At 41.8% G+C, this 26,431-nt stretch overlaps 3 protein-coding genes across 3 annotated transcripts; 2 read left to right on the top strand and 1 right to left on the bottom strand.

Moving 5' to 3' along the window:
• The first annotated feature begins 130 nt into the window (after positions 1 to 130).
• LOC143115481 (14-3-3 protein beta/alpha-1-like) lies at positions 131 to 3,830 on the top strand. The gene is made up of 6 exons (XM_076277550.1): positions 131 to 240; positions 1,553 to 1,854; positions 2,093 to 2,216; positions 2,351 to 2,514; positions 2,621 to 2,716; positions 3,117 to 3,830. Exons 2-6 carry the CDS (start codon positions 1,561 to 1,563, stop codon positions 3,171 to 3,173), a joined length of 735 nt encoding a protein of 244 aa, XP_076133665.1. The 5' UTR covers positions 131 to 240; positions 1,553 to 1,560; the 3' UTR covers positions 3,174 to 3,830.
• Positions 3,831 to 5,744: 1,914 nt separating this feature from the next.
• pabpc1l (poly(A) binding protein, cytoplasmic 1-like) lies at positions 5,745 to 25,653 on the top strand. Its single transcript, XM_076277549.1, has 15 exons — positions 5,745 to 5,934; positions 6,114 to 6,307; positions 6,510 to 6,625; positions 7,718 to 7,857; positions 8,114 to 8,208; positions 8,698 to 8,835; positions 9,283 to 9,378; positions 12,418 to 12,689; positions 13,358 to 13,425; positions 13,559 to 13,669; positions 17,018 to 17,157; positions 17,911 to 18,019; positions 18,515 to 18,645; positions 19,065 to 19,125; positions 25,604 to 25,653. Exons 1-14 carry the CDS (start codon positions 5,745 to 5,747, stop codon positions 19,122 to 19,124), a joined length of 1,860 nt encoding a protein of 619 aa, XP_076133664.1. The 3' UTR covers position 19,125; positions 25,604 to 25,653.
• LOC143115282 (odorant receptor 131-2-like) lies at positions 21,743 to 22,675 on the bottom strand. The gene has a single exon (XM_076277254.1). It carries the CDS (start codon positions 22,673 to 22,675, stop codon positions 21,743 to 21,745), a length of 933 nt encoding a protein of 310 aa, XP_076133369.1.
• Positions 25,654 to 26,431: the final 778 nt, after the last annotated feature.

Genomic DNA, 26,431 nt, shown 5'->3' with positions numbered 1-26,431 from the left:
GGTGCTCTGCCAATGTCAGCTTACTGTAAACACGCAAACCCAGTAGATTTGTAATGTTATTGCCATTAAGCACAATGTATCCATCTTTCATATGCTCAGTGAAACAACTGAAAGGAAGCGGAAGTGTCAATTAAACGGAAGTGGTACTGCCCAGAAGAACAAGCCGAGGAGCGAGACGGAGGTCGTAGACTCCAACTATACCTTTCGCGGATAAAAGCAGGGGGAAAGGCCGTTAATAATGTAAGTTAACGTGACAAATAACGAATGGATACACTCTAAATTAATTAAACAATAATTATTAGCAGTCTCTTTGACGGTAATGACCGCTACCGCAAGCCTCCCTTGAAGACCTAAAACTAGTCATTCTGCTAGTCGTCTTAGCTTGCTAACGTAACGGGTAACGGTGGGAACAGTTAGAACAAGGACTTAGCATTGTCGCTAATTCAACTAGCCTACGCTTCCATTATAGCGAGACAAGGCCGTACGGTGATTGTATGAAAGGCATCTGGCACCGACTCGACACAATCTGCTGTCCAATAAACCGAAATAATACAAGGGGTTGTAATATGACGCCACATCCCATTCATTTTGAAAATGTATTACCTCTGCGAATGGGACATGTCCGGCGGTGATTTGACAAGTAGGCTAGCGGCAGCCAGGTAGCTAATGTTAATACGCTAGCTTTCGAGGTGGCTACTACATTTGTTAGCTGTCTTGCTAATCTAATGAATTCATTTTAATCCGACAGTTTGTCGTTATATTGAACACCCAATGACAAAACCATGTTCATCTAGTGTTAATCACCATCAACGGGTATGTAAATGTGTGGACTTAACTATAAAATGTAAACGTATTGTAGTAACGGCAATCATTTGTGTCAGCTCGCAAGGGAGTCGTTCCCGTTAGCATGTCAGCGGCCTAGTGATGGATCGGATAAGCCGAGTTTAGCTTTCGAAATAGACTTTAACGTATAAAACAAGGAAATGTAACGACATACGATAACGTTTTATATTGTTATAGGGTGTTTTTACTGGCAAGTGACACCTATATAGCTTTTGTCGGTAAATGTGAAGTCATGCCCGGCAACGTCACTTCAGATTTGCCTCTATTCAGATGTAAATCCACTCAAGCCTCTAACACACGAGTCGCCATTCAGCTTGGCAGGTTCAGAAGGAAGGTAGAGAATGGTGGCGCGGATGAATTAATTGGAGAGAGGTAGGGGTCGCACTGTTACTTATGTTTAATGACATCATATTTAAGCGCGTCCTATTCAGCCCATGTGAAGGTAACAAATCTAGATTATTAATACAATCGGTAGTGACTTGTAAAAATCTCTACATTCAGCATCATCAGTGTCATGGAATCATGATCAGGATATTGAGGGTAGTGGGTGTGAAGAAGACTGCTGATGTATGGCAAAGTCAAATTAAACTAATTATTCCACTATTACAAATGTCATTGCCTGTGGGCTCATTCTCATTCTCTTATTTTGAATAGCAATCTCTGTCCAACCCAAAAACCTCTTACCATGTGTCTTGGTGTCCTAATTCAGCGTAAACAATGGACAAGAGTGACCTGGTGCAGAAAGCCAAGCTCGCCGAACAGGCTGAGCGCTACGATGACATGGCGGCCGCCATGAAGTCGGTGACAGAGCAGGGCACTGAGCTGTCCAACGAAGAACGCAACTTGCTGTCGGTGGCGTACAAAAACGTGGTGGGTGCCCGGCGCTCCTCCTGGCGTGTCATCTCCAGCATTGAGCAGAAGACTGAGGGCAATGAGAAGAAGCAGCAGATGGCCAAGGAGTACCGCGAGAAGATCGAGACCGAGCTGCAGGACATCTGCAATGACGTGCTGGTAAGCAGTAGAGCAATCATGGTCTTTTGGGGAAGATTTTGGCTTCATGTCCTTGAAAGTGGATGAAAGCCAGAGATTAAGACCAGATAAAAGTGTCCACTGAATTGTCAGTGTCCAGATGTTTGGTAATTTTACAATGAAGTTACTTTTATTACTTTACGTTAGTTTACTTTCATGCACAGTTACTAACGTGTTCATTGACTATGACATTTACATTTAACATTTTGTCTCTTTCTAGGGCCTTCTGGACAAATACCTGATTGCCAATGCTAGTCAGGCTGAGAGCAAGGTGTTCTACCTGAAAATGAAAGGAGATTACTACAGATACCTGTCTGAGGTTGCCTCTGGGGATAATAAGAAGGGTAAGTAAGACGCGTCAGTTGCAAGCGTGTAGGTGCTTCGCACAGCGTAGAGATTGAGCAGTGAGATCAGTTTAATTTAGTGTTGTGGGCAAATAATAATGACGACATGTTTTGATTGCTGTCCTCCTGTGCAGCCACGGTGGATAACTCCCAGTTGGCGTATCAGCAAGCGTTTGAGATCAGCAAGAAGGAGATGCAGCCTACACACCCCATTCGCCTGGGTTTGGCTCTCAACTTCTCTGTCTTCTACTACGAGATCCTCAACTCGCCTGAACAGGCCTGCAGCCTGGCTAAGGCCGTAAGAGTCCATTATTGCTCCACAATGTGTTATTATAATTATATGTTGTAATACAACAAGATCAAACCATTTTGCTTCATTTACACCTGCATTTCTTCTCTCTCAGGCATTTGATGAAGCAATTGCTGAGCTTGATACCTTAAATGAGGATTCCTACAAAGACAGCACCTTGATCATGCAACTACTAAGGGACAACCTGACCGTACGTATTGATTTTAATTTTTTACTATTGTTGAAGTTGATGACAGTAAAATATTACACTACAGTATAATAATACCTTTGGCTCTTAAACTCTTACAAGTGTAGTTACTTCGGCAATGACAGCTTGATGAAGCACTGTTGGCGTGAAAGATGGTGATGAGGCTCTGTAACATGACCTGCTGAGAAGGAGAGCAGTGCAAAACATTCCTGGAGCTGTCATCATGTTACTAACATCTCACACAAGGGGTGCAGATGGCCAGCCCAGCTGTGTTCCCTTCTCAGCGTGTCGTTCATAGTACAGAATATGAGAAACACGAGGTAGCCTGCCATGTGGCAAAGGATCTCTGCATAATTCTCTAGGAAATGTTGACCTTGTTGCTCTTCTGCCCTTTTTTCTTTAGCTGTGGACATCAGAAAACCAGGGTGATGAGGCGGACGCTGGAGAGGGGGAGAACTAAAGGCAGCGCCTATCGTCCGACCACATATACACGCACACACACAAACACACACACACACACACACACTCTTCATCTTAAGAAAAAAATACACACAAACGGCTTCTTCCACTCCCACGCCCCCTACCATCTACCCCCATTTCCCACCCCATCCCAAAATGCCCCAGCCCTACTGTATGACTAGCAGCATGAGTTGTACCTGAGCTTACCACAGTCCTGCTCCTCCCGAGGTGCACTAACACAGTACAGGGGAGCGCTCACAGGGGAACATGCACATGTTAGCAGGGCCAGTCATTTTCTTTGTGAAATTTAAATGTGGTTGTATTAAGTAGTGAGTCCATATTCTTTGTGCGTGTATGTTTGTGTGTGTGTGTGTGTGTGTGTGTTGGTGTGAATGAGTGAGTGAATGAGGAAGGAGAGGTGACACAATAGTCTCCATGTGCACGTGAAAGAGAGGTTGTGTTAAAAGTGTGTGTGTAAGGGGGTTGGGGGTTGTGAATTCTAATCGTCCTTCCTGATAATTCCCTTTTTTTCTCCACCTAGCTGGTTGTGCATTTTTCATCCTTTTTTTGTTACGGTCATATTTTTTAGTGTAATTGGTCATGGTATTTACAGGTTTTATTGTATGGTTATTAAACTGGCAGTTTATTTTCACCAACATCAGTTGTTTGTTGTCTTAATTAGTCTCCCAGTTGACCACTTTTATTCAAATGTCTATACACACACCACATATTTTTTATTAGATGGACCAGACAGCTGTCTTTCATTTTTGAATTGTTGCCTCTTTCATGATGGTGTCTTTAGGCTTGTTGCCAAGGTAATCATCATGTGCTCTCTAGCATTTTCTTTCTGTAGTTCTAAAACATCTTCAGTGAAGCCACCTCACCTGGCTGACGATTAAAAAAAAATGTGATCCTCAATCACAAGGACTGTGTGCATGGGCGGATTATGAACTTTCGGGCCCCTGGGCCCAGATGTATTAAGGCCCCCCCACTTATTGTCGTATATGTGGGAGGGGGGGTTTTGGGGGATGGCCAATACTAAATTCAATCAGATTCATAGCCTACATCCTGATTTGTTGATATTGAGGCAATTATTCCATGCAAAGACTTGGGCTTCAGGGCCCCCTGACCCCTTGGCCCCTGGGCCTGGTAGGCCCGTGCAGTAATCCATCCCTGACTGTGTGTGTGACTGTGTTTCAATGAAACCCATAAATAAGGGTAGCAAAATCACTTGGTTAGAGAGTGTGTGTGTGTGTGCGCTGGGTTGTTAATGTCTTGTGGACTAATAGATTTTTAATATGAGCTCAATATTGTGGAACTGAATAAAAGCCCTCTGGCCTCCAGTTCAACTTTGGTGGACTTCCATACTGACTTGGGGCTGCAAATATAACGTTTTTATTTGAATTGAGACAAGAATGCTGACCTGTCCCTGGGCCACCTGAAGTGAGATACATAAACTTAACTTAAGCATTTTGTTACTTCAATTTCCCGGGGACTACTTTCCCTTGCGGAAGCCCAAGATCAGCTGAGTTGATAAATGAGTGGAATTCAATTAGAACACAGAAGCGCGGAGGGAAATGTCAGGTCTTCCAGGCAATACTTAAATTAAAACAACACGCAGGTTTGTCAGACAAACGCTTTTTGAAGTTGGGGGTACATATTGTGTTCTTGAGTATAACAGTTGAAGGAGGTAAGTAGTTTATGGTCAAGATTATTATTTTAAAGACATAGCTCGCACTGAGTTGTTGCTGAAGACGTCTCCCACACTTCAGGGTTCTCTAGCTAAGCTAACGTTAGACATGCTAGCAAGCGCTTATCGCAAGGCATTGATATGATAGTTTTGTGAGCAATAAGTTGCAAACACATTTGACTTTCCAACAAGTTTATTGTTAAATTATTCTAGTATAGTTGTAACGTGTGCTTGTTTAGCGGAGAGGTAGACGGACCTCTGAGAAAATTCAAATAAAATCGACCTATTGACATTGTAGTTGCCATGTGTTATGTTTTAAGTTTGGCCAAGTTTGCCAAGTGATCATCTCTAAATGGAGCAGCTCATCAGCTTGCAAAAGATAGCTTAGTTTTGTAGAAAATAAATAAATAAATGACCATTCACTTATTTGTACTAGCTGACCAGTATGCCTGTGTTTTATATAGCATGAACAACGATTTGAGAGAGTCTAGGTGTGAAAATGTTTACTCTGACGTAAAGTTTGGGTGCCAATGGTGTTTGTAGAAAAAGCAGGCAACAGCTAACTGCACTGACTACAGGTTAGATTTTTAGTGCTTTTCTATGTAACGTTACTCAAAGCGCTTTGCAGTGAAGGGGGCGGCTCTGCACAACCATCACTAATGTGCCATCAGCATTTGTCATCCTCAAATAACGAATTGGAAATGTACTAGTGGAATAACTATACTGTAGTCTAGCCTGTTGATGTGCTACTAACTATATAAATACTTTATAATAATTTATCTGTGCATTGGTCAGGTGATAAATGCCACTTGCAACTGAAGTACAGGTAATCACCCTACATTTTTAGCCCTCTCCTCTAGGATCTACTCAAGGGTTAAGAACATGAACACTGGACAAGCTTATCCCCTAGCCTCCCTCTATGTGGGGGATCTTCATCCTGATGTTACTGAGTCTATGCTGTACCAGAAGTTTTCACCTGCTGGACCCATTATGTCTATCCGTGTATGCCGTGATGTCATTACTCGCAGATCTTTGGGGTATGCTTATGTTAACTTTCAGCAGCCTGCAGATGGTGAGTTCTAATTTAATAGTTCTCTTCTCGTCCAGACACAGTATTTTGTGTTGAATTCTTTTAAGACCACTGTGGCTTATCAGTATCTAATATTGTTGGATGGCAAATGATTGATCATGCTAGTGTAAAATAATTTTTCATTGAAAAAAATATGAAATGTAAAAAATATCTTCATTTAGCGGAATGCGCTCTTGACACAATGAACTATGAGGTCCTCAAGGGTCGACCAATGAGAATCATGTGGTCACAGCGGGATCCTGGTCTAAGGAAGTCTGGCGTTGGGAATATCTTCATCAAGAACATGGATGAGTCCATTGACAACAAGGCACTTTATGACACCTTCTCTGCGTTTGGAAATATTCTGTCCTGCAAGGTAATTTTGCCAGCAAAATATATTAAATGAAATGTAGCATTACATTTTGTTTTGTTGTTCTTGTCAAACCTGGAGGACAGATTGAGTGTCTAATGAATATACAGTAGAAGTAGAAGGTAAATGTGTCAAGCTTAACAGTAATCTGTCAATGTCCCCTGACAAAATTGTGCAAAGGATCTCTAAAGCTGTTTTGGCATTTCAGGTTGTGTGTGATGAGCGTGGTTCCAAAGGCTATGGCTTTGTGCACTTTGAGACACAAGAGGCTGCCAACCGTGCCATTGAGACCATGAATGGCATGCTGCTGAATGATCGTAAAGTGTATGTGTCACTCTACTCCTTAGCCAAGGGCATTCATGGTTTTTTCAGTGGTCTTGTTCACTGTGGTAATAAATGCTTGATGAAAATGAAAATATGGCTGCCACATGATATGATGGGCCTAAGCAGATATAAATCAGGAATATGGTGTGCTGAGGCCTAAAGTAAGACAAAGTGTAGGGTTTTCTTTTGGAAGTTAAAGGAATCCAATCTAAGATTAGGAAGTTAATGTTAAAGCGTAACTCTCGCCAAAATACAACCTAGGGTCTTTTTGTGAATCTACCCGAGTCAAACTTTTGTTTAAAAGCATAGTTAGGTCGGAAGCGCCACTTTTAAGATTGATCATATTGTCGTTTTTGGGTCAAATTCCCATTTGAATGGGAGTGCTAGGGGCACTACTACTTTGATGCAATCATACTATGATCGCGTCAAAAACGCTATTTTTTAAAACACTAAGAAGGCTCGACACAACATGAAACTTTGCTCAAAGTATCACCAGGGTCTCTACACATGAACTCGAGCATTGAGAACATTATTTGTGTACACAGAGTTTTGTGTTGTGTTGTGCCTTCTTAGTGTTTTAAAAATAGCGATTTTGATGCAATCATAGTATGATCTAAAGGGTTGAGGGTTGGGTGATAGAAGGTTGCATTTTGGCGAGAGTTACGCTTTAAGGGATCGTATAGAAAGAGCAATAAAAAAAAAAACGCATTGAGAATAATAACCATAACCACCATTTGTGAATTGTTTTTTATGCTCAGACAAGAGGCAGGTAAAGAAATGGAGACATTCAGTGCAGATCCAAGCATTGCAAATCCAAAGCTCCAATCCCTGTGGAAAAATTGTCAGCTGTCGGCAATTAGGTCAGTGAACAGGTAGATGAAGTGTTCTTACCAGTTGTCCTCGTGAAACATGCTCAAGGAAGAACATGGACTGAAAGATTTCAAGATCATAGGACTGAAAAAAGAAATGGGTCAAAGTTGCATGTTCTGTTGTTCTTTCTGGACTTCAGTGCAGAGGTAATGATATTGATATGTTTGTGAACCCTGATTACATTTTCTGATCCTTTCATTGATATCTGTGGTGTACGTACAGTTTTGTAGGCCATTTTAAATCCAGAAAAGAACGTGAGGCAGAGTGTGGAGCAAAGGCTATGGTCTTCACTAATGTTTACATCAAGAACTTTGGTGAAACCTATGATGACAAGCAACTTGAGAACATCTTTTCAGAGTTTGGTAAGTTCACTGACATACAGAGAGGATTCTTTGAGCTCTTGTGTGTGTGACAGGGCAGCCCATAGTTCATACATTTTTTATCGTATTGCTGAAAGTCATTCCACATCAATTCAACAACAGCCCCATTTTCTGTACTTATTACTTATTTTTATCTTGTTATTTTAGTCAGAAAAGTAAATGTCCATACTACTCCAGTCATATCTGATGTGTTTGTGTGTGTCAGACTCGGTCATTGAAGACGGCATGTGTTTTACAGGCAAGACGCTGAGTGTTAGGGTTATGCGCGATGAGCGCGGGAACTCTCGTGGCTTTGGCTTTGTGAACTATGAGAATCACGAGGACGCTCAGAAGGTACAAACACATTTGGTATCCTGTCCTGTCCTTTTCCTTTCTACATTTGGTATCCTGTCCTGTCAGGTGTCCTGTTGGTGTTCTGTCCACTCTGTTTGGTGCTCGCCTCTATAATGTTTGACTATGATGTTGCTCTTCACCCATAGCTCAACACTGGATTGCTTTACTTTTAGTCACCGTCGAAATAAAAACTTTTTTTGTGTTTTCCCCAAACCTTTTTTTATTAAGTGTTGTATGAACCAAGCTGCCACTCATGATGGCCTCTAAATAAATAATCATGACTAACGTCTGTTTGAAATAATCCGAAATCAAACGCACAATTCTGGTTCCATTTTTTCTGTTGGTTGTAATGGTAGAGACTTTCTTGTCCTCCAGCAGCAGGCTGTGCACATAGTGAGTGTGTTTTCTGACAGAGGGGAGTGAGTTGGTATGGCCTTGTATGAAAATGGTATTGGGAGAACATGTGAGTGTGGTTGGTTGTTTGAGCAGGCTGTGGATGCGATGAACGGGAAGGAGCTGAATGGGAGGATCCTGTACGTTGGCCGTGCTCAGAAGAGGGTGGAGCGGCAGGGGGAGCTCAAACGCAAGTTTGAACAGATCAAGATGGACCGCATGCACCGCTATCAGGTGTCAAAACACTCTTTCCTTCTCTCTCTCTGTCTGTCTGTCTCTCTCTCTGTCTCTCTCTCTCTACACTCACACACATACATGTAAAACGTTAAGATACACTGAAATCAATATTCACTAACATTAACTTGTCTTGCTATAAGGTGATTATACACTGTATCTGTATGTGTATGTATAATTTGTGCTGCAGTTGAGGATAGTTCTAATAGTGAAGTGTTTGTTTTTTTTCAATTGGAAATACAATGAATAGGAGAAATGTTTGGTAAGTGTACACATTGTTGACAAGTTTATTTAATGTAAATGTTTAAGTAATGCACAAGTAAATATACAAGTGATAATTGGTCAAGTCACTAATCAGTCAAGTTCAAATACATTTAAATTCACTTGATCTAGTTGTCACTCACTCTCGCCTATCTATCCTTAACTGACTGTAAATGTATTTTTTAGGGGGTTAACCTTTATGTAAAGAACCTGGATGATAGCATCAATGACGAGCGACTGAGGAAGGAGTTTGCTCCCTATGGCACCATTACCAGCGCCAAGGTAAACCTGTACACTGGAAAAGCTCAGGCTCAGTTTGGTGACATAGCTAGTTGAGCAAGTAGTTGAGCAACAGACTGAAATACTGTAGCTCGTCTGGTAGCTGCGCCCAAAAAACTGAGATCACGCTGTGCCACTCGGGTAACCCACCTTGACCCCTGTGTTTCCACCTGTGGCCCTTAAGGAGCTTGCACACTGCTCCAACAAACTCCAACAAACACCAACAGTTGGGTCAGTGTGGGCCGGCCGTCTTTGTTTGTTGCCGTTTGTTGGATGGAGTCGTTAAGAGTTTGACATTACAGTTGGTTTTATGAACATTCTAAAGACTACCACCAACAGCTGCCAACTTAAGAATGTTGGTGTTTGTTGGAGCAGTGTGCAGGTTGCCGTTTTTAGAACGTTCAGAGAACCAACTTCCAGCTCCAGTTTCCAGCTTTTTGGAATTACTTTTAAAGGACCAGTGTGTAGGAAATAATTGAAAATAAATTGTAACCATTCCAAAAATGATCACCATATATTGTCAGAGAGTAAGGAAACACGATTAATTGAAGTAATGGCTTATTTGACAACATTACTATAACCTGTAAAACCCATGAAAAAAAATGAGTTACGGGGCGGAATCTCTTGGAATTTTCGTTTATGTTTTGAACGATTAATTCTAGAATAGCGTATTAATAATGGGCTGGCGTGTCCTCCTATTTGTGTTGCCAAATTAGCAAAGGCCAACTGTCAACTTGCAGTTGTAGTCATGAGGTAGCATAGGCTAAACTTCATCTGCATCGCTAACTTCAGCTAAATATCGCGTCCGGTAGTCTTGAGAACGTTCACCAGTGTTTTGATTTTGGCCTACAGAACGTTCGGTAACAATCCTACAAATCGCTCCTTTAAGGTGCTGGCACACTGCCCAGACAATGCCCAACCAACCCCAACATTCTAAAGTTGGCAGTTATTGGTTGTGGTCTTTAAAAAAAACAACTGTCAGTTCTACACTGCCTAGAGACATGTAGAACTCGAACAATCCATTCAACAAACACAAGGCTGCATGATTTGTGGAAAATATCTAATTGTGATTTTTCTGACCGATATTGCAATTGCGATTTTCACTTTCTGTCTAGGAGTATGACATGGATATAAAAATCATAGCGGTAACAAGATTATCCATTGGGACAGAGTTGCAAGCGGCACGATTAATTGCAATCTTTGTGATTAGCTCAGATTGCAATTTTGATTAAAAATCAATTAATTGTGCAGCCCTAACAAAAAATAACAAATACAAACTGATGGTGCACACTGACCCAACTGTTGATCCAAATTAGCAAAGGCCAACTGTTGACCCATTGCTGAAGTTGGTTGGTATTTGTCTGGCCAGTGTGATGCTGCACATAGGTTTCATTAGCAGTGTTTTATAGTGATGACTGATGCCATAGGCAGTGGCACTGTATAGAAGGAGTTGAAATGCAAAATAGAGTTGACAATAATCTATTTATATACACTTAGGAAACAGCAGTAGTTAATTAACCCTTAGAACCCGATTGACGCAAAGTGCGTCAAAAAACACACCCTTTCTTCTCTGTTACATTGCTCCGGAACGGTTCATCGCAGCGAGATGAAACCTTTATTGCACGACAGAGGAGAAGTGGGGCTTTCCAACGAGACTAAACCCTTGTCTGTACGATCAAGTATGAAAATTAAAAAAAATCATGAAATTAAATCAAATTGCATCATATTTATAGTCTATACTTCTCTGCATTCACCTGCACACACATTACTCTATTTTGAATTACTCGCGAACCCGTGATCGCATCGATATGGCAAGCATATCAGATGGAAGAGGGGGCACAGGGCTATCCATTGGTACCATGTTTATCGATCCTTCTGGCTTATAAAACCAGACGAAGTGACTGCAAAATAATAACGTCATGTACACAAACCAACGCTGCACACTCATTACTCTCGTTTGAATTACTCGCGGACCCATGATCGCATAGATATGCCACGCATGTCAGATGAAAGAGGAGACTCAGAGCTATCATTTGATACCAAGTACATCATTCTGGGTAATAAAACAGACGAAGTGACAGCAAAATAATAACTTCATATAGCTGGACTTACCCCACGTTTTTGTCTGTTCTTGTGGCAAAGCATGTTTATAATCCAATGCTATCATGTGTTTCTCTATGGCAAAGCATGTTCATATTCCGGTTTTGAGATCCTAGCAAATTCCTGCATGGCATCCAATTCAAGGCTCACATTGCATCCCAATTTGTTCAACAAATAAACACCTTTTTTGCCTTTACTTTGTTCATGGCAATGTAGTAAAGAGTTGAGAATTATTATGACTGCATACACACAGGCACGCAGGCTAACACGCAACCTCGGGTCAAGTCAGGTCAGATCAGTTCATGTCACAGATATGGAGCGCAGAAAGGTAATTTTTCATCACTAAATAAAAAATGGCATTTATTTCCGTAAATCACACAGCAAATATTTCTGTAAATTGCTCAGCCCCAGAGTATCCCTCCAACATGGCAATTATATTGCCCGATTCAGGACAGTCTGCCCTACACACACATGAAATGCATGTAGAGCTGTGAGCTTGCTGTGGTGAGATACATGTCGAAATATAAGAATTTTTATAATACACTTTTTATATTTTAATTCTTTAAAAATCAAAATAATATCAATGCTAGTATTAATACATGAAACGATGGCAGATCTGAATAGCCTAAACTCTCCTGAAAAAAACAATATATAATATATGTGTGTGGCACTTACAATGACCAGAATAAATCCTTATGAATAAAGGTAGTGAAAATGCCGTAAAAACAGCTTAGGGTTCTAAGGGTTAATTAAGTCAGTTAATCATTTTGGTACTTTTCTGGGCTATCAAAGATTGTCATTGGAAAAGCCCTGTATTCAGCAAGTCTAGAACTTTAGAAGCCAAGTTATACAGAGGATAGTAGTTCTACAAGTGTTCATGTCTGCATCGGTGTGCGGCTTTTCATTTCTGACTGCCTTTCCATGTCCCCTCTCCTGGTTCAGGTGATGACTGACGGCAGCCACAGTAAGGGCTTCGGCTTTGTTTGCTTCACCTCTCCAGAGGAGGCCACTCGCGCAGTCACGGAGATGAATGGGCGTATCATCAGCACCAAGCCCCTCTATGTGGCATTGGCACAGCGCAAGGAGGAGCGCAAGGCCATCCTCACCAACCAGTACATGCAGCGGCTGGCCAGCGTCAGGACCATGCCCGGAACCCTGGTGACCAACTACCAGCAGCCACCCTACTACATCCCCACCATGCCACAGGTGAGGAGGAGAAGGAAGAGAATGAGGAAGAGGAATAGTAGCAGTAGGAGGAGCAGCAGCAGTAGTATGAGGAGGAGGAAGAGGAGGAGGAAGAGTAGCAGTAGGAAGAGGAGTAGGGGGAGGAGTAGGAAGTGTAGCAGTAGGAAGAGGAGTAGGGGGAGGAGTAGGAAGAGTAGCAGTAGGAGGAGGAAGAGGAGGAGAAGTAGTAGTAGCAGTAGGAAGAGGAGTAGGGAGGAAGAGAAAGAGGAGGAGGAGTAGGTAGGAAGAGAAAGAGAAGGAGAAGGAGGAGCAGTAGGAGGAGGAGGAGGAGTAGTAGGAGGAGGAGGAAGCGTAGCAGTAGGAGGAGGAGGAAGCGTAGCAGTAGGAGGAGGAGGAAGCGTAGCAGTAGGAGGAGGAGGAAGAGTAGCAGTAGGAGGAGGAGTAGTAGTAGTAGCAGTAGGAAGAGGAGGAGTAGTGGTAGTGGAAGGAGGAGTAGCAGTAGTAATATGAGGAGGTGTAACAGTATAAGTATACTCTTTTGATCCCGTGAGGGAAATTTGGTAAAGTAGTAGCAGGAGGAGGTGCAGGAGTAGAAATGTAATTCTGTGTCGGGGTGTGATAAGTGTTTGTGTTTGTATACATGTGTGATGTTAATGGTGATGTAAAGTCTTGTTTCGTTAAAGCCTCCAGGCCGTCATCCATACAATCCAGGTTCTAATGTCCGCTTTGGCCCAAGATGGACCACTCAGCCTCCCAGACCACAGGGTTAGTATGTCAGCTTGTAGGTTCACGCCTCCTGTTTTGTTGGTGTGGGGAAGTGGCTCTAGTGCAGCTCAGTTGGACCATCTATCCCAAAGTGCCTCGGTCTAACAAGCTTTTGTCTGGTTGGCTACATTAGCGCTGTACTCTGCTCAGTACGTGACGACCCGCCGGGCCTCCACCCCCATCAGCAGTGTCCAGCAGGCCTCCACACAGGCCCCACGTGTTCCCAAAAACATGCTAAGGATGGGTATGCCATGTGTGTGGGGACGGGGGGTGGGGTTGTTTTGAGCACGCTCATCCCACTTATTCCTAAGCACTTTTCCCACTTTCATGCAGGGCTGCAACTTACGATTATTTTGATAGTTGATTGATATGTCGATAGTTTTCTCAAATTAATCGAGTAGTTGTTTATCGATAAAATAGTGAAAAAATGTCTTGAGTGTTTCTCAAAGCCCAACAATATGTCTTCAAGTGATTGTTTAGTCCACAGGCCAAATCTATTTAGTCATAGAAGTTCTATACAGTCATAGAAGAGAAGTTAAAGCGTAAAATATTTAAGTATAAGGAAGTAAAATCTGAGAATTTTGAGGTAGTTTCCTTATGAAATTACACAAACGGATGAACGATTCCCAATATAGTAGGTGATTTAATTCAATAGTCGCCAACCATAACTAATCGATTTATCGATTAATAGAGTACTAAAGTGAAAACGTCACGTTGTCCTGGCCACTGGATTTTCAGTTCTAAACAACCGAACGAGAGATGGCATTTTCCATTGCTTCGCTGTGTTCTTTCTTTTAAAACGAGAATAAATCAATTTCAAGAGGTAAAAATCACTAGATCAAAACGTGTGGAGGCTTTTATGTATTTTTCCGGGGTATTACAAGGAAAAATTTGCGCTAGTATTAAAGATAAAGTTTATAACGTAACAGTAAATTTGCCTAATCTGTTCTAATTACATAACGTTATTACTGTCAACCGGGGTGGCTTCGGACACTTTTTTTTTTTTTTTTAAATTTGGAATTTATTTACACACCTGAAAAAAAATCGGCAAGTATGAGTACTCTGACTGATGCCTGCATGTAGGGGCGAAGCACTGCACCATACTGACAGCAGTTTACACGACGTTAGTTTAGTTATATATATTTTTTTTTTAATGAAGACAATCTATTCTCAATATTACTTACATCATTGGTAAAGCAAACTCGCAAATCATTTCGCAAAATCGTTCCTTTCAATTCAATTCAAAGAAGTTTATTTTTCTGTTAGGAACTTCACATGTGGAAGAGCATCAGGGTGTGTCCATACCCAACAATACATACAATAAACACACACACACACACACACACACACACACACACACACACACACACACACACACACACACACACACACACACACACACACACACACACACACACACACACACATCATCATCATCATCATCAGCCCACGTTTTTTTCCCATAAAACGTTCGTGTGGCATAAGATTTCCCCTTGTTAATTTGGTTTGTTTAGAACTGAAAATCCGGTTGCCAGGACAGCGTGATGTCACACTTGAGTACTCTATTGTTGCAGCCCTACTTTCATGAACTGCAAATTTGATTTACGGTACTTATAGTTGGTATTGATAACATTTCTGAAACTAATCAGTGCCTCTTATACTGCTTTAAATTATTAAACTGAATGTTGCCTTAAGGGTGGGAACCATGCTCTTGGAGTTTTTGGGCTGCATGCGATTCTTTATGGAAAAGACACACAAAAATGCACAGGCCTTGTGTGGAGGTGTTCAGGGGTGAGCTGGAGGTTTGCATGATTTGTCATTCACTGCTGGGTCAGAGACCTCTGAAGTTTGTTTACAAAAATGACCCAAAGCTGCCATCTTTGCCCATCTAATGAAATCCTGGAGCTAACCGAGTTGCACTGCAAGTTAGCTCTCGAAGATCACAAAACCCACTCGCAGTCAGATGACAAAAGTGTGTAGGGCAGGGGTCACCAGCCCGTCGATCGTGATCGACCTGTAGATCTTTGGGACTTTCCCAGTAGATCCTGAGAACAACAGGATCAAATTCCTGCATGTTCGCCAACGTTTAGGCTACAGGGCCTAAATTTCAGCACAGGATTGCGGGTGTAGTGCATGATTCATTCCAGTTCCGCAATTCTAGCCATTGAGCACACATTTTACAGTGCCAACTGATAATGTTAATCTAATAATGGAGTGTTGTGAAGGTGGGACTGGACGGACCAACTTCTGACTTGAACTGAACGTAACCCGATGTAGATTGACACGCGCACAGAACCACATCTCTCCCTCTCTCCATCAACTCCTAACTGACAGGAAAGGAAAACAAAAGTTTAACGATCAGGAACTGTCAGGAAGGACTACATAGAGTGGCCATGAGACGCGAGGGAACATGGATGTGTTCTCCATTTGAGGAACGTAATCGATTGTGGACATGCACAGACATTACACAGGTTACACAGGTGCACCCCATGTTATTTTCCCATAGGAAAAAAACGCAAGATATCTACTAATGGATGGCAGCAAAGATGGCAGCTTTTTTGCAGGCGAACTTCCAAGGTCTACTGGGTTGTTTTTGTGTTTGTCTCAGCCTACGTGTGTAGTCGGGTTGGGGAATTATTAGGGCTGCATGATTGCGATCATAATCGCAATATGAACCAACGCAATTACTCAATCGCAAAAGCTACAACAAATCGTCACATTTCTGACTTTTATATTCATTTCATCTTCATTGGTTATGCCACTTCTGGTTGGTGCGTGTGCGTAGGGCGTGAGAGGCACAGAAATTCTGATTGGTGTGCTTCACAGTCAGTCAGGGTGCTGTGCTTATGTGACATTCTAATTCATTGACATTCAAAAATCGTATCACAAATCACAATCGCAGTTGAAATATCTGTCAGAAAAATCGCCATTGGATATTTTCCCCAAATCGTGCAGCCCTAGAAAGTATGATGAGCTCTCAGTGAGCTGCTTGCTCTGGAACCAGTGATCAGTTGGTAATATCCAAATTAAAACGGTGTCTGTGGACATTTGTCTTCCTTTCCTTTCTATTACTCAAATAGTCAAAATGAACATAACATACTGTTTCCACTGGGGTCTTTTGCAGTGTAAAGGCTTCACGACAACACTCAGACTCATTGTAAGATATTCACATCAGTGCAGAGCCACTTGGACGTAAATGTCCAGTGACTCAGCTGCAAGCCCTGCAGTAATTGGCACTTTATGAATCATACTCCTCTTTTAGATTCTGACTCCGAGCTACCAACTCTTACCTCTTTTTACAGTGGTCATGGTAACTCATTGAGCGGAGTTGTACAGTGGATCTCTATCTAGTCCGTCTCAGACCAAATATTTGCAACGAGGCGAATTGCAATTCCTTCAAACAGCAACTTGCAGCAATTTATTTGCAAGGGTTTTGCAATGATTTTGTCTTGTTGTGAATCTTGATTGGGGTGTGTGTGTGTGTGTGTGTGTGTGAGTGAGAGAGAGCGAGAGAGACAGTGTTAAAGGGAGCATGAATTAAAAACATTAAAAGCTATAAATGTGTAAAGAGAGTGTTGTGATCTCCCGGCAGCCAACATCGGTACCCAGACTGCAGGAAGACGAGCGGTCACTGGCGGTGTGAGTCGTGGGGTCAGCCAGTACAAATACTCCAGTGGAGTCCGCAACGTCCAACAGGTGATGCCCGCACCTTCGCCCCCTGTGGGCCAGCAGGTACGCCCACACAGTCCAGACATGCTCAGTGTTATACTCACACTATGCCATTCATACCGTGCCCGAGTACGCGTGACCCCCAAAGTCCAGTTCATTTGATCAGTGTGTTCGCTCCATACCGGGGCCTGTGCCTGCTTGAAGCGGTGGTCTCGGGCACGGTTCAGTGAGACTTGGGCCTGGTGCCCATGTAGTGTGATCGCTAGCCATGCCCCAGCACGGATCTCAAACATGATGTCAATGATGCGACTAATTTGAGACTATTTGGGTCAGATCTTTTTTCACTATGTTGAGGAACGTATATTCTGTAAAAAGTAAAGTGAGACCTGTTCTTCCCCCATAATAACCACCAGAAAGGAGAAGGTATAGGAGGTGAAACCAAACCATGTTCGACTGTCAGCTATGAGAGTGGGGGAGAGGGGAGGGGGAACAATCGTGCTCTGGCACGGTACAAGGGAACTAATAGAGATTAATACTTGTATTGAACTTGTATTGAAAACAAACCGCATTCATGTCAACGCCTATGTGCTGAGGCCTTTAGATGGCAGCAAAGTGGTAAAATGCATATGATGCTGCTTGCTCGATGCATTTAAAAGACAAGGTTGTTTTAACTACTGCTGTGAAAAAGGACTATTTTATCTCATTGAAAAACATTTTTGTAACATTCCCATTGTTTTAAACAGTAGACATAGTTGATTATGATATGAAACTGTGTTTGGCGCTTTGGCTGTTACTGAAGTGTTTGGTGGTGTCTAGGTTGCAAGCGGCCCAGTGGTGGAGCCAGCGGTTCATGTTAGGGGACAGGAGCCTCTCACAGCCTCTATGCTGGCATCAGCTCCACTCATGGAGCAGAAACAGCTGCTGGGTGAGTGTTCACTAAGTGTGTGTGCGTGTGCGCGCTTGTGTGTGTGTGTGTGTGTGCGTGCTTGTGTGTGTAGTGCGTGCGTGCGTGTGCATGTGTCCAAACTCCTCTGGGGGTCAAACAACCCAACAGGCTTCCCATGCACTTAGCATGCACTTCCATTTATTTCTTCTTTTTATTTCTACCTCCTTTTTCTACCACTGTCACCTTTGGCTACACTTTGATTAGTACTTACAACGTCTGCACTCTCATCCTCTGGTAATAGTACTGATTGATGTTTTGTAACTGAGGAAGAACGTGAGGCTCGAAACGTAACTGGTGAAATCTTCCAATAAAACAAGTAAAAAGGGGAGCTAGTTTGCCGATATTCCTTGACATTTTCATTTTCGTAAGTGACCATGGATAAAGGCATCTGCCAAATGAATAAATGTAAATGTTACCCCCTAAGAACCTTTTGGTGTTTTATTTGTTTGTATCTGTGTCCATCCGACTGTCCAGGTGAGCGTCTGTACCCCCTGATCTACGCCCTGCACCCCAGCCTGGCCGGGAAGATCACTGGCATGCTGCTGGAGATTGACAACTCCGAGCTGCTCCACATGTTGGAGTCTCCCGAGTCTCTGCACTCCAAGGTAACGCGCTTCTGCAGCCGACTTATTTTTGATCCACTACGGAGACAAGCTACCGCTCATTTATCCACTATGCAGTATATATCCAGTGTTCCAAAGCATTTTAATTTACACTTTTTAAAGCATATTTCAGATAAAGTGAAGTTATTATAATTTTATTTTCAGCATAATGGGCATATGCATATGGGATGGGATTTAGATTAAACCAAAAACATAAATAATGTTTCAAGAGGATTTAGGCCTTGTGAAACAAAGTACTCTCCCTGATTGTGAAACTACACTAATAGTTGAGGATGGGGATTCATCATTCTCATTGACTGTCATCTGTTCTGTATAAGCCTATTCAGCCTATCATATCAGTTCAGCTCATTCACTCTAGCTCAGGAACTGACTGAATGTCTTTGGGTGGTTTTGACCTGCAGGTTGAGGAGGCTGTTGCTGTGCTTCAGGCTCACCAAGCTAAAGAACTTGCAACTAAATGAAGTGAGTACCCCCCCCCCCCTTCTTCATCTCCCTCCCTCCATCCCTTCTTCCCTCCCTCTTCCCTGTGTTCACTTTAGATTCCACTGATGTCACAGATGAATCTTATCCCAGCACTCTTTAAACCAAATATCCAGACCAACGAGTTCTTAGTGTATGTTCCTTTATTCAGTGTGCATCTTTTCACTGGTAACTAGGGCTTAATTGGTAATGTTATGGAGTATATATATGCATACAGTACCCTCCAGAATTATTGGCACCTCTGCTAAAGATGACTAAAAACTGGTATAAAAAATAATCTGTTGGTGATTTATTGTAATCTCACAATGAAAAACAAATAGGACAAATCCAACCCTGAAGGGATGCAAATTTATTTTGAGAAAAAGGAAAAACTCATAAAGAAATAAATATTTTTAACTAAAAAACGTTACTCACTATTATTGGCACACCTGAAAAATCTTGTTTACAAAACCTAACAGACTTTCTTTTTCACTATGGTATGAAAATAAAGTCACACAGAGGCTAAATCCTCTAGTCATACACTAAATGTCAATAAAAAGAAATTTGTACATTTGACATTTGTAAGTCAGAGAATGTCTAAAACTAGATACTTTGTTGAAAATACCTATATTTACAGTTAAAACGATTAAAAGGTTCTTATCATCTGGAAATGTGACAAACATGCTTGGACAAAGACCCATAGGTATCTTGCCCCCACGTACAGTATGGAGGATGGTAAGATGGGGGGGGGGGGGATTCCATAAGAACCACTGTTGGAAAGTTATAGACAAAGGGATCATCTTGGGGTCACAAAGTCTCCCCCAAAAGATCTTCAAAAGTGACCTCACTGCTAATAGCTTATTTAGAGGGCATGCCAGGTAAAGGCCTGTCCTGTCATTTAATTACCAATGTAAATGGCAGGAGTTACTGATAGTGACTGTCTGGAAGTGTGGTCTATTGTCAGATGAAATGGAAAATTTGGATAGAAACACTTCAGGTGTGTTTGGCATACATAGAAGAATGGCTATACTGAAAAAAAAACATGACTAATAAGAATTATGGTGGAGGGGCTGTTTTTATTCCCAAAGGCCTTGGGAACCTAATTAAGGTGCATGGTATCATGAACACCAAGAAAAACCTGAACATTTTCAAAGGAAACCTGTCAATCTCTGCCAAGACACTAAACGTTGGTCATGATTGGATCATTCATCAGGTCAATGAACCAACACAAACGTCCAGATCTAAACAAATATGGTTTGCTGAACACAAAATCAAGCTTCAGACATTGCCATCTCAGTCCCCTGATCTAAACTCCATAGGAAAACAGTGTAGTGAGTCAAAGAGGAAAATGCACAAGTGTGAACCTAGGAATGTAAAAAAATCCCTTCCTTTGTATTCTCCAACTTTATGGGGTGTCATAGGAGAATATTACAAGCTGTTTTATTGACAAAGGGAGGCTTAAGAAGGTATTACAAGCAGGGGTGCAAATAATTGTGAGCAACCTGTTTTTGTTACAAATATTCATTTCTCTGAGATTTTCCTTTTACTCAAAATAAATTTGCTTCCCTTCAAGGTTGGATTATTTCCAATTTTTTTTTTTCATTGTGAAATTACAATAAATCAACAACAGATTATTTTTTATACCAGTTTTTCTTCATCTTTAGCAGAGGTGCCAATAATTCTGGAGGGTACTGTACATGTAAGGTGTCGGTTTGGTGATGTTGGTATATATTATATTTACAGGAAAGACACAACAGCAAGAATTTACTGAAAGGGGAGAGAAAGGGCACAAAAGTAATGTAAAATGATTAAAAAAAAGAAAAAAGAAAAATTTAAAAAATATATATACAATTCTATAATTGTGAACTGACATCATTTGGCTATTCTAATGCCATCATGCAGTTTCAGTTTGTTGCATATGTTCTACTTTTGTTAAAAAAAAAAAAAAAATGTTAGAAATTAAAAATGTGTGTTATTTGTTGTGCATTAAAATCTAGGCATATCACAATTGTCCTGGTGCTTTTTTTCTCGAGGTATGGGAGTAGGGGAAACCTCATTTAATTCAGAAAATGTTTCCTATGGTAAAGCCATTATCAGTATCATCAATGATTGGTTTACATGCTAAATAGAGTGGCGTGTGTACGTGTGTGTGCGTGCAAGAGGATGATGGACATTGCGCAAGGCAGCTAAGGTAAAAATGCACAGGTCTTGGGAAGTGTTTTTTACAGGCATGTGACTAACATTTCAAATACGTTCATCATTTTCGTGTAATAATTTCCATAGCTGTTGGGTTTTGAAATTCCATCAGCACTTGTTAAGTTTCTAGTTGAACCAGTTCAGGTGTCCTGCCCCACATACATCTTATCTGTTTAGCCATGAAATTACACTGAGAATGTAATGATTGTCTTAACACACTTTACTCTGAATGTGCAGAAGATCGCCTTAGCAGATGCAAGAGCGTACACACACACACACAGACAGACAGACAGACAGAGGTGTCCAACTGTCTGTTTGCACCCACTTGTAACAGATCCAGTCATGCTCAGTCATGCTTGTAACAACACTTTTGTACATAATTACATCAGGGGCAGTAAACGGCACTGGACCAATTGTGTCTCTGCTAGATATGGACTTTTCTGCTGCTAGTGCCCCCCCAGCAGAGCAGCGCGCCTTTGATATGCTTCCTGAAGGCCTGGTCCCTGAGGCCGTAGATGAGGGGGCTCAGCACCCGGGGCAGCAGGTTGAACACCAGGAACTGGCCAAAGAGTACCTTGGTGCGCCACAGAGGGAACACGGTGATGAGGCTGTCGATCGCAGGACTCAGGTAGGCCAGCATGTAGAGCAGCAGTTGGGCAGCGTGCAGCAGTATGGTGCGCTGGGCCTTTTGGGGTTGCCCCTTCGAACTGGCAGCTCGGGCCGTCCAGAGCACGTGCACATACGTGTAGAACAGCGTCACCCACACGACGGCCATGCAGATGCCGTTGCCCGCTGCTCTGATCACCTGATGGACTGGCCCGAAGACGCTGCCGTGGTAGCACAGGATGTCAGACGTGTGGAATTGCAGGGGGCGTTGTTTCAGGGATAAGATCAGGCTGGCCAGGCTCGGCGTGATTCCTGCACACCACGTCGCGGCGTTGAAGACCTGCGCTCGGCTGGTCGTGCAGAGGCGGCCGTGGTGGAGGGGCAGGCACACGGCCACAAAGCGCTCCACCGCCATGCCGGCCAGAATGACGGGAGTGTTCTGGAAGGTAGCGGTGGCGCTGATCACCAGGATGTAGCAGAGAGGCACACTGATCAAACCCGGCGCGTAGGTCAGCACATGCAGCAGAACGGATGTCTTCACCATCATCATGTCGTTAAGCACCAGATGGACGTAGAGCACGTAGCGGGCCTCCTGCCTGAGGGAGGGTACGCTAAAGTAGACACGCACAAGCGCCCCATTGATGTAGAAGATGAAGAGCCCACACAGCACCACCGTCAGATTTTTGGTCAGCACCTCTTCAAAGGTGTCCAACTTCTGCGTCTGTGTGGTGTTGGAGCTGGTGTTCTGCATGTCGTCTGCAGCAGCAAGACTTCAGCCACTTAACATGATGCTAGGCAGTCGTTTTAAGATATCTAAATTTCAAGATGATCTTCAGCCTGTGGGGGGAAAAAAACACAGTTGGGTGTTCTGGGCACTCTGCTGAAGTGTGTGGAGTCACTGTAACTGACGCATGATGTCTTGCACTCCTGCTCTTACAGTGATGTAGACCCTGAGTTTGTGTCGCTGGACTTAAATACCTTGAAAGATAGAGGGCACACAGTCACAGAAGTTCCCTGAGGTGTAATGTTGGGAGAGAAATGGTCTGTTGAAAGATGAAGCTGGGGACCAACTGTGCTTCTGAGAAGACAACTACCTCATGCACATAATGACTTCATTTCATGCTTTACATAGTTTGGAAACAGTTAATAGTTAATAGTCACCTTATTTAAACTTTTAGTCCATCTTTTAAATGTGGTTGAAGAGAAAAGCTGAAATAAGAATCCAGAAGTTTCATAATGGGCTCACTAACAAGGTTCAATAAGATCCCACCCCCCTCAGCCCCACTTTCTAAGTAATGTTTAGCGTGTACGTGTGCATTTGTGCAATGCTGATTTCCATTTGAGATGGAAAGTGGCTGAAAATCTTTGAGATCAAGTTACACTGAAATGTAATATATTTTGTTACAGAAAAGTGCAATGGTTAAAAACACCTCCAGAGCCCTTTAAAATGTTTTTCCTTTTCAAAATAAAATGAGATCATTTATAAAAACAGGTGTTGTCTAAGTACAAATAGTTCATTATGCTATGTAATTCAGTGACCATCAGAGTCCTCACAAGGAGTTACACCACTGTTCATAAATAGTCATGCTGATAGTGCCATGTAGCACACTCCACAAGATATTTGGTGTTGAAGAATTATAAAACTGATAAAGCAGTCTGGTAACAGGACGTTATTGTGAAATCCTGAATAACTGACCACACGAGGGAGCCGTAGGGCTTTGCCATGTCAGCACACTCAAATTTCACCTGGCTATTCAAAACAAAAAGTCATTTGTGTGGTGATGATGGTGTTTGTCAGTCAGCCAGTCTCCTCTGCCAAATGTTGTATGTATGTATGATGGCACTTGCTCCCGGTATAAGTTTAACACCAGGGTTTGCTGCCGCAACGTATTATGCATTAATAGAGGTATTCAAATAGAGGTATTCAAAAACATTTGACATTATTATATGTCAAAAATGTCCTAGTGGGGATTAAACATTTGTTATTAAAAGTTTAATACTGTATAAAAAAGAGAAAGCATACAATTCTGATTCTAATAATGGGAAGACTTAGCCTCCATGACACCAGACCTTATCTCAGTTAGATTAAGAGTGGGTCTGAAAAGGCTTCATTGACTTACAACGTCCAGGGTTGTAACTAGCAGTGAAATTATAAATAACAAATTGGTGCATTAAACATAATTTCAGGAGTGCAGCAATCAAATGCAAATGCAAAGTGAATTCAAATTCGCTAACAGGTTCATCTGGGTTTTCCCAGGCTATAGGCAAGACTGGGTATCTACAAATAACTCCTTTAGGTGACGAAATGTTTAGGAATTTTAAAAACAGGAAGTACATACTCCCTAGGCTTAATCAACATTAATGTTAGTTTATTCTTGAATTTGTCCACATACCCAGTACTCACCCGAACACTTCCTCAAGGTCTTAAAACCCCTTAATCCCATCCTAGAAATATTCTTGAGGGAAGATGCTTGAAGTTAGTTGTAAACAATATTTTTTATTTTTATTTATGTCAATAGAAATTATGAATATTTGGCCTTATATGTATCCGTATTCTTAAACAAAACTAGAGTCTAGTTAAGTGAAGTAAACAAGGCCCAAACAAAGATGACTGGTGGGAGCCGCTGACATTTCAGCTCTTGGTCCTTTAGGTGTCTGCTCTGGGACACAGATCGCTGATCGTAAACAGTGCCATGCCACTGAGAAATTCTCAGGGGTCACTGAAAGGGGAGGGGGGGGGGGTGGGTCACCAAGTCTCCCCCAAAAGATCTTCAAAAGTGACCTCACTGCTTATTTAGAGGGCATGCCAGGTAAAGGCCTGTCCTGTCATTTAATTACCTATGTAAATGGCAGGAGTTACTGATACAGTGACTTTGTCTGGAAGTGTGGTCTATTGTCAGATGAAATGGAACATTTGGATAGAAACACTTTAGGTGTGTTTGGCATACATAGAAGAATGGCTATACTGAAAAAAAACCCATGCATAATAAGAATTATGGTGGAGGGGCTGTTTTTATTCCCAAAGGCCTTGGGAACCTAATTAAGGTGCATGGTATCATGAACACCAAGAAAAACCTGAACATTTTCAAAGGAAACCTGTCAATCTCTGCCAAGACACTAAAAGTTGGTCATGATTGGATCATTCATCAGGTCAATGAACCAACACAAACGTCCAGATCTAAACAAATATGGTTTGCTGAACACAAAATCAATCTTCAGACATTGCCATCTCAGTCCCCTGATCTAAACTCCATAGGAAAACAGTGTAGTGAGTCAAAGAGGAAAATGCACAAGTGTGAACCTAGGAATGTAAAAAATCCCTTCCTTTGTATTCTCCAACTTTATGGGGTGTCATAGGAGAATATTACAAGCTGTTTTATTGACAAAGGGAGGCTTAAGAAAGGTATTACAAGCAGGGGTGCAAATAATTGTGAGCCACCTGTTTTTGTTACAAATATTTATTTCTCTTGAGATTTTCCTTTTACTCAAAATAAATTTGCTTCCCTTCAAGGTTGGATTTTTTCCAATTTTTTTTTCATTGTGAGATTACAATAAATCAACAACAGATTATTTTTTATACCAGTTTTTCTTCATCTTTAGCAGAGGTGCCAATAATTCTGGAGGGTACTGTACATGTAAGGTGTCGGTTTGGTGATGTTGGTATATATTATATTTACAGGAAAGACACAACAGCAAGACTTTACTGAAAGGGGAGAGAAAGGGCACAAAAGTAATGTAAAATGATTAAAAAAAAAGATAAATTTAAAAAATATATATACAATTCTATAATTGTGAACTGACATCATTTGGCTATTCTAATGCCATCATGCAGTTTCAGTTTGTTGCATATGTTCTACTTTTGTTAAACAAAAAAAATGTTAGAAATTAAAAATGTGTGTTATTTGTTGTGCATTAAAATCTAGGCATACCACAATTGTCCTGGTGCTTTTTTTCTCGAGGTATGAGAGTAGGGGAAACCTCATTTAATTCAGAAAATGTTTCCTGTGGTAAAGCCATTATCAGTATCATCAATGATTGGTTTACATGCTAAATAGAGTGGTGTGTGTGTGTGTAGGTGTGCGTGCGTGCAAGGGGATGATAGACATTGCACAAGGCAGCTAAGGTAAAAGTGCACAGGTCTTGGGAAGTGTTAGTTTCACTAATCTGACTGCAATTTACAGGCATGTGACTAACATTTCAAATACGTTCATCATTTTCGTGTAATAATTTCCATAGCTGTTGGGTTTTGAAATTCCATCAGCACTTGTTAAGTTTATAGTTGAGGCAGTTCTTCTGCTTCTCTGAAAGCACATTTTCAGCCACAGGGTGGAGAACTATGTTGTGATTTAGGTATCCTGCCCCACATACATCTTATCTGTTTAGCCATGAAATTACACTGAGAATGTAATGATTGTCTTAACACACTTTACTCTGAATGTGCATAAGATCGCCTTAGCAGATGCAAGAGCGTACACACACACACACACACACACACACAGACAGACAG

The sequence above is a fragment of the Alosa pseudoharengus genome, unplaced genomic scaffold, assembly GCF_046254945.1.
Source record: "Alosa pseudoharengus isolate Yale_2024_CS ecotype anadromous, Long Island Sound unplaced genomic scaffold, YU_APseudo_1.1 YU_APseudo_1.1_scf_9, whole genome shotgun sequence".
Taxonomy (NCBI): Eukaryota; Metazoa; Chordata; class Actinopteri; order Clupeiformes; family Clupeidae; genus Alosa; species Alosa pseudoharengus.
This window is presented reverse-complemented; position numbering and strand designations above follow the sequence as displayed.

Excerpts from the sequence above, each read along its gene's own strand:
- LOC143115481 (XM_076277550.1), top strand. The coding sequence starts at position 1,561 with ATGGACAAGAGTGACCTGGTGCAGAAAGCCAAGCTCGCCGAACAGGCT. Across the intron at positions 2,515-2,620 it reads CCTGCAGCCTGGCTAAGGCC|GCATTTGATGAAGCAATTGC; the intron begins GTAAGAGTCCAT and ends CTTCTCTCTCAG. Across the intron at positions 2,717-3,116 it reads TACTAAGGGACAACCTGACC|CTGTGGACATCAGAAAACCA; the intron begins GTACGTATTGAT and ends TTTTTTCTTTAG.
- LOC143115282 (XM_076277254.1), bottom strand. The coding sequence starts at position 22,675 with ATGCAGAACACCAGCTCCAACACCACACAGACGCAGAAGTTGGACACC.
- pabpc1l (XM_076277549.1), top strand. The coding sequence starts at position 5,745 with ATGAACACTGGACAAGCTTATCCCCTAGCCTCCCTCTATGTGGGGGAT. Across the intron at positions 9,379-12,417 it reads GCACCATTACCAGCGCCAAG|GTGATGACTGACGGCAGCCA; the intron begins GTAAACCTGTAC and ends CTCCTGGTTCAG. Across the intron at positions 18,020-18,514 it reads GGAGCAGAAACAGCTGCTGG|GTGAGCGTCTGTACCCCCTG; the intron begins GTGAGTGTTCAC and ends CCGACTGTCCAG.